Source organism: Spea bombifrons, chromosome 1 (genome assembly GCF_027358695.1).
Source record: "Spea bombifrons isolate aSpeBom1 chromosome 1, aSpeBom1.2.pri, whole genome shotgun sequence".
NCBI classification, from domain to species: domain Eukaryota; kingdom Metazoa; phylum Chordata; class Amphibia; order Anura; family Pelobatidae; genus Spea; species Spea bombifrons.
Window position 1 is genome coordinate 63,851,407 of NC_071087.1, and position 7,086 is coordinate 63,858,492.

At 39.1% G+C, this 7,086-nt stretch overlaps 1 protein-coding gene across 1 annotated transcript; it reads left to right on the forward strand.

The window, feature by feature from the left end:
* The first annotated feature begins 3,131 nt into the window (after window positions 1-3,131).
* On the forward strand, window positions 3,132-4,228 carry CLDN23 (claudin 23). Its single transcript, XM_053455972.1, has one exon. The coding sequence runs from the start codon at window positions 3,192-3,194 to the stop codon at window positions 4,080-4,082; it is 891 nt and encodes a 296-aa protein (XP_053311947.1). The 5' UTR covers window positions 3,132-3,191; the 3' UTR covers window positions 4,083-4,228.
* The last annotated feature ends 2,858 nt before the right edge of the window (window positions 4,229-7,086 follow it).

The following is a 7,086-nucleotide window of genomic DNA, read 5'->3' on the forward strand; positions in this document are numbered from 1 at the left end:
TATTTAATAGTCTCTAGTTTTCTCAGGCTTTGCTTCTCAATCACATGTTTCTCCCCACATTACAGGAGATGGACACAAACAGTTAGTCACAAAATGCTGGAATGCCCTATGTCAAGGGCCAATATGAAAAAAATGGGGCATGCCAACTCCACGATGATATGAATGTATATCCAGTTAAGCAAAACAATGCAAATGCTCAAATGCATTCCAAAGGTTTATGATAGTGATGGATTATAAAAAGTGTACATCTTCCCAATCTATCCTGTCATGGAGCACTTAACCTTCTTATGTGGTAGTTCCTCCTCTGGTTTTACAATCTTATGTTTATCATTTACGACTATTGAATTAATTTATCATGTTTAGCAAGGTTATCACCAATATGTAAAAATAAATAGATAAAATAAACTCAGAAGACTCCTGAGTTACAGAACAGCTGAACAAAATTCTACAAATTAATCCCGAGGGAGTTATTGCGAAAAACTAGCCTTTCTCTTTTGCCGACGGTTATATCTGTGGCGACTAATCAGATCCAGTTTTGATGAGATAGCATAGAGGCCCCCAAATATGCCTGGGCACACTAAGTAACCAGTTTTTATGCTCTGTATAAGTTGTTTTATTTTGTTTCTTATTACAAATTTAGAGGATTTAACTAAACTTGGCTCCTCCTTGCTGGAAATTGCACTTTAACTACATTACTTCACTATCTGCAAAGAGCCATAAGGCAAAGTGATGGATAAATGTAACATGCTATTGTTGTTTTCTATTGTACAGCGTATTTGTAAAGCACCACTATAAGAGATTTTACCTCCAAATGTGTGTGGTAGAAAAAAAAAAAAATACAATTTTACAGTATCTCACATTTTTGTACATATTTTATTATATCTTTTCTTGTGACAACACTGAAGAAATCACACTCTGCTACAATGTAAAGTAGTGAGTGTATAGCCTGTGTAACAGTGTAAATTTGCTGTCCCCTGAAAATAACTCAAAACACAGCCATTAATGTCTAAAGCATGGCAACAAAAGTGAGTACACGCCCAATTAGCCATTTTCCCTCCCCGGTGTCATGTGACTCGTTAGTGTTAGAAGGTCTCAGGTGTGAATGGAGAGCAGGTTATTATTATTATGTTTTATTTATATAGCGCCAACAATCTACACAGCGCTTAATACAATACATATATTCAAGGGGTATGACAAGACGAGAATTGACAGACTAAGACAAACCGATACATTAGGTGGAGAGAGCACTGCTCGCAAGTGTACAATCTTGAGCGTGTTAAATTTGGTGTTATCGTTCTCACGCTCTCTCATACTGGTCACTGGAAGTCTAACATAGCACCTCATGGCAAATAACTCTCTTGAGAATCTGGGGAAAAAAAAGAATTGTTGCTCTACATAAAGATGGCCTTGGCCTAGGGTATAAGAAGAACGCCAAGACCCTGGAACTGAGCTGCAGCACGGTGGGCAAGACCATACAGCAGGACAGGTTGTCTTTGGGAAATAGACGTATGAGTGCTGCCAGCATTGCTGCAGAGGTTGAAGGGGTGGGGGGGGGGGGATCAGCCTGTCATTTTGTAACAGAGGAGGAGTGGAGACTTAGGCACCCGTCAATGTGTGGGGGTATCATTTGTATGACGTGCTCACATGATTATGCCCCAAGGGCAGGATACAAGGGCCAGGGGCAGCATGTTGTGTAAGGTCGAAAAATCCTTGCACCAGCCCTGTTGCTATGGTAAACACAAGTTATTATTATACACACAGGACCATAATACCAACACAATTGCCAAGTCCTTCTTCCCATTGTCTCTATGTTATCAGAACTCAATATTAAATAATGTAATAAAAGGTAAATAATTATATATATATATATATATATATATATACACACACACACACATATTTTGTTATGTACATAAGCATCAGTTGTACACTAATATCTCGGATACAGGGCTAGTTTGTTTTAAATTTTTATGATTTTATTGGGGGGGGTTGCAAGCAGCATTCTATTAATTTGCTTAGCTGACATCTGCTTCTGCATATCTATTAGTTTTGGTGTCTATGTGCTTCTATGTGGTTTCATTCCCCCAAAAGTGTATCAAACATTCTTTAAAATGCACGGAAAACACTGTCTTGAATATTTTTGTTCAAGACACATGCTCGTTATTAAATAGCACACCACACAGATTTCCTTGTTGTTTCATCGTCTTACATTACTTGTTAATTACTTGTATATAAAAATGGAAAGATAAATAAGTAGAAATCAACTGAATGGTAGAAGGATACTGGGAGATGAAACTCCCCCTGAATACTCCCTAAAACCCAAGACTGTTGGCAGCTATGCCTTGCACCATATATTCCATTTTTTTAGAATAAGGCACACCGTGGAAACACAGGCACAAGCCCGGCAATTACTTACAGCGCTGCAAACACTTCCAAACAATAGGGAGGCACCTGCTAATCAGACTGTACACACTTCCAATACATAAAATGAACTGTACCTCGTCATGCTAATTATCACTAGACTGTCGGCTATCTCCTTTGGTAACGTGATCTTATCGCCCAGGTTATCAAGTCACGTGACTGTTAAATGCAACCGCTCCCAGCAGTAGACGTTTCTAGTATTGTTGTGATGACTTCCACGCCTCTTCCTTTGCGCTGAATACACAAAACAGTTTCTGTTAAGCAGGTTAGTGCAGTTTCGTTACATTTAAAGCGAAATTACGCACTCTTATGTGACTGACCTCTAGAAATTGCATAACCTGAAGAGCAGAGTCTGCCACGGAGCGCTAAGAGGTGCAAAGGGGACCTCCTAAAGAAAGGTTTGATTTGCTCCTGGGGGGAGACAGAGAGAGGTGTGATCCCTTTCGCAACTGTTCTGATACTTCTTGAATGCTGTCATCTGTAAAGTTACCAGATGTTAAGCAGGATCTAGCACAACCTGGAATATTAGCTGTGTGATCACTCACGTGGATTCCATATAGCTCTGCTATTACCTGCACATTGATTCTGAATTGCCTCTACAGAAAAGAACAGACTTTCCCCGGAACTGTGGATCTAAGTTACTTTTGCCTGATGATTAGGGTGTATTGGTTGAAACCTGCCCCTAACCTACAGTGTTGATCCGGATTTCAGAGTCCCAAATACCGGTGTGAAGTTTAAGATCCTGCGTTGGAACATAAACGGCATCAAGCATGAGAACCCCAGTGGTTATGATTATTGGGATGGTGCTTGCCCCCTGCGGACTAGTGCTAAACCTCACCGCGACCGTGGCCCCGAACTGGAGGCAAATCAGTGGCCTTATTTTGAAACCCCAAGACGTAGTGCTGAACCAGGGCATCTGGGACATTTGCGAAGAGACTACGACGAGTCAGAGCAAACAGTGCGGGAAAAGCAACCCTGCGTACTTTAGCCACCAAGTGGTACAAGTTGCCCGGGGCTTGATGATCGCCTCATTGGTTGTCACAGCGTTGGGCATTGTGCTGGCATCCCTCGGCGTTCGCTGTTGGGAGGACGAGCCCGTTTACCTGATGGCTGGACTCGGAGGGCTGGTTATTTTTTCCTCTGGGATACTAAGCCTTATTCCTATCTCATGGTACACCGATGTCATGTATAGCTTGCCGGGGTCATCTGCTACCGAAACTGTCTCTGCTGGATATAGCCTGGTGTTGGGCTATCTGGGCAGCTGCTTGGAGATCATAGGTGGGTTTTCGCTTGCCCTCAGTCTTGTCCATTCCTGTAAGAGGTGCATGGAAAACAGAGGCAGTCCCGCCAAGGCTGCCATGTATTATAGCAACAAGAATACCTCTGCCCCAAAGACCAACAAGTCTGCAAACCCCGACACAAATGTTTACAGTATCAACAATGACACCCGTTTTAGGGACCCTTATCCTACAAGTCTGGGCTACAGTGTAGGAAATGACAACTACCGCTATGGCAATGGCAGTAAAAATAATAATTCTTTGGCTTCTAGCCCAAGGTCCTACACCAACTCCATGGATGTGACAGAGGGAAGGCGTCCTAGAAGTCATGGGAGGCCAACCAGCCAGCTCAGCTCATTACCCTGTGATTCGGATTTACTTTGATTCCTCTTGCTCTGGAGAGCAGGTACTTCCACATACTGTGAATATCTAGGATTCTTGAGAGACCCTTGATAGAATCCATTATAATGAAGGATATATCATCCACTCAGTGCAATAGCATATGTTTAATTGTTGTTTGATAAAATGCAGCCAATGGGTGGGGTAAATCTAATTTACCCTACAAATTCCAAAATGCAGTGGAAACATGAAAGTACTATTGAAATGCACTAGATCACTGTATTAGAATCCCCCTTATAACGATGCTGAAGGTACATGTTACTATGGGTATCATGTTGACACTTACTGTTATGGAATTTTGCACACTTTTATATTCTCAGGCCACTTTTTACAAGTGTTCATCCAGATAATTGTTTGTACTAAAATATCACCCCTTTAATTGCACTGGGTGTGCTTTTATGGCAGAAGGATACATAGATGTGTCTGGGGTTAGGTGAAGTCTCCTCAGGCTATGAATGCATTTAGTTGAGTGACTAAGAAGCTTACCATTTATTGCAGAACTGTATTAAAATGTTTGCAAACACACTAACACATATTTTACTACATACATGGATTTTTATTTTTTTTAAAAAAAGATGCATATATTGGTTTTATAAATAAATGTTTACCAGTTTTTGGATTGTACATTAAATAATGATAATGACATGTAAAAATGGATAATGGTGTTGGAGAGTAAAGTCTTTTTTTTTTTTTCTTTCAAAATTTCAAGCTTGTAAATAGTTATGGGCGTGCTCAGATTTGTACCCTGTAACTTCTTGGGTGTTTTTGGTTGATTTATCTGCAGTTGCACATATCCTAATAATAACAATAAAAATACTAGTGTTGGTGAAAAATATCTTTGACTGAGACTGGTGGCTAAATAGCTGAACAACAATTAGGAAATGATGTCAAATAGCCTCAAAAGTATATATTTCTGGAAAGCAGACAATCCATTGTATTTAATGGTTTTAAGAATGTTAATACAATAAAGCCAGCCAATCAAAAGCCCTGAATGATTTTATCTAACTGGCAGGTTTTATGTTGGACCACAGTAATGCAAAAAATAGTATTTATATTTAGAGATGATGAGCCCTCTTCAGAAAAAGAGAAATATATAAAATGATTAATGGGGTGTTAAGATTTCTACCTCTCCAAACTATATACTGTAGTGTACTGTAATTTGTTGTTAATATATTACCATAATGTTTATAAATTGTTAACATATGGGTAATCATTATTTTTATATAGTCTTCATTTAACCCCTTAATGACAAAGCCCGTACATGTACGGGCTCAAAATGCATTGTTTTCAATGGGTTTAGGGACCGCCCATTGTCCTTAAGGGGTTAATCAATGAGAACAGCATATTTGGATAAGGTTAAGTTCCTGTTGTAGTAAAAGACTGCATTTGCTATACCCTTTTCTGGTTATTGGAGAAAACAAGGTGTTTTAGATCAGAGCCTTACTGAGAAAAAACTTTCTAGCTTGCTTTATCAGGAGTAATAATCCATCTCACTTTTTCCTCAGTGAGTTAAATCATATTAAAGAACCATATATCAGATATATGTTTTGACCTTTTCCTAAGTACTGTTAGTTTCTCCCTTGGCAAGGGGTTAATTGCTGGACTGCCATTTCCAATCTTATAAAGAGCCACTCAAGTGTTCAGTGATAAACACAATTAACAAATATTAAGTTGGACAATGTCTTGGGCTTCATCTAGGCCTTACACAGTTTATAAGAAGGTATAATTCAGCAAAACAGACATGCACTATACCCATCAAAGATTAAATATATACATTTTTTTTCTTTCAAGAATGACTGAACCCTTCATATTGCATGTGTCATGTTTCTGATTCCGAGCCATGTTCTTTTATTTATGGTCTCACTGGAATTACACTTCCTCCTTATTGTCTTGACTTTATCTGACCTCAGGTTTATTGCACAATTCATTTCTGCCTTATTGCACAACTTCTGCATACTAGATATTCTGGTATTCACATTCTCTTTACTGATATCAGTTCAGTTCATGTGCAAAATTTGCAATAAATATATAGAAAGGTTTTTGAATCAATAAGCATATATATAATATTTTCATATAAGTTATATTAACGACGCCATGTCAATCAGCATAACAGCACTCCTCATACAGAGCCCATCATCCTGGCGACTTCACCTCATGAGTTTCTTCTCACATCCACTAAAACGCAAAAGATCTGCTCCCTGGACTACTTCCTCCTCCAAGCTCTGGTATACGCAGCCAGAAACCAACAGGGCTGCGTGAGGGTTTGGACATCGCGCCTGATATGACATGACATCATATGTGACGCAGCCCAACACAGCATGGGGGAAGTGACAGTGCAAAGATAGCCAGTCAACGTGTATATATAAATATCATTATATCAAAGTGAAGGTATCAATTGTGAAAAATATACTACAAATATATGTTATCATACCAAAAAAGTGTACTACAAATACAGACACTATATGATCTAGAAATATTACTATAACAAAATTGTAGCATAATAATATACAATATTAAAGATCGGTCTGTCAACGCAGCTGCACCAGTCAAATATTTCATAATCTCAAAATCTACAAAAAAAAAAAAGCATTAAAAAACCTACAGGACCAGCTGTGTCCCGGAATAACCATCAGCCAAGCTGAAATAAACAGAATCTAAAAGAGATAAAGGAGAATGCTTAAGTTAATAAATGTATATAAGAATGTCATTATGTAAAAATATATTTTTCCAAAATAACTTAATTCACAATCATCCTAAATATCTCATATTCGGGCATGGCTGTGACATATAGACTGAGACCTGCAATTGCTTACGTGACCTGGTCTTGCTGAGAGTCTGCTTGCTGGTTGGATGTGCCAGCCAGGGTGAATTGCTGTGGATCCTCTAGCCAGCAAACACAGATCCACACGTGCATGTGCCAGCCTGGAGCTCGATTATACTCTCATGAGCGCAGATCTATACATCCAAGCCAGGACCACATACCAGAAAG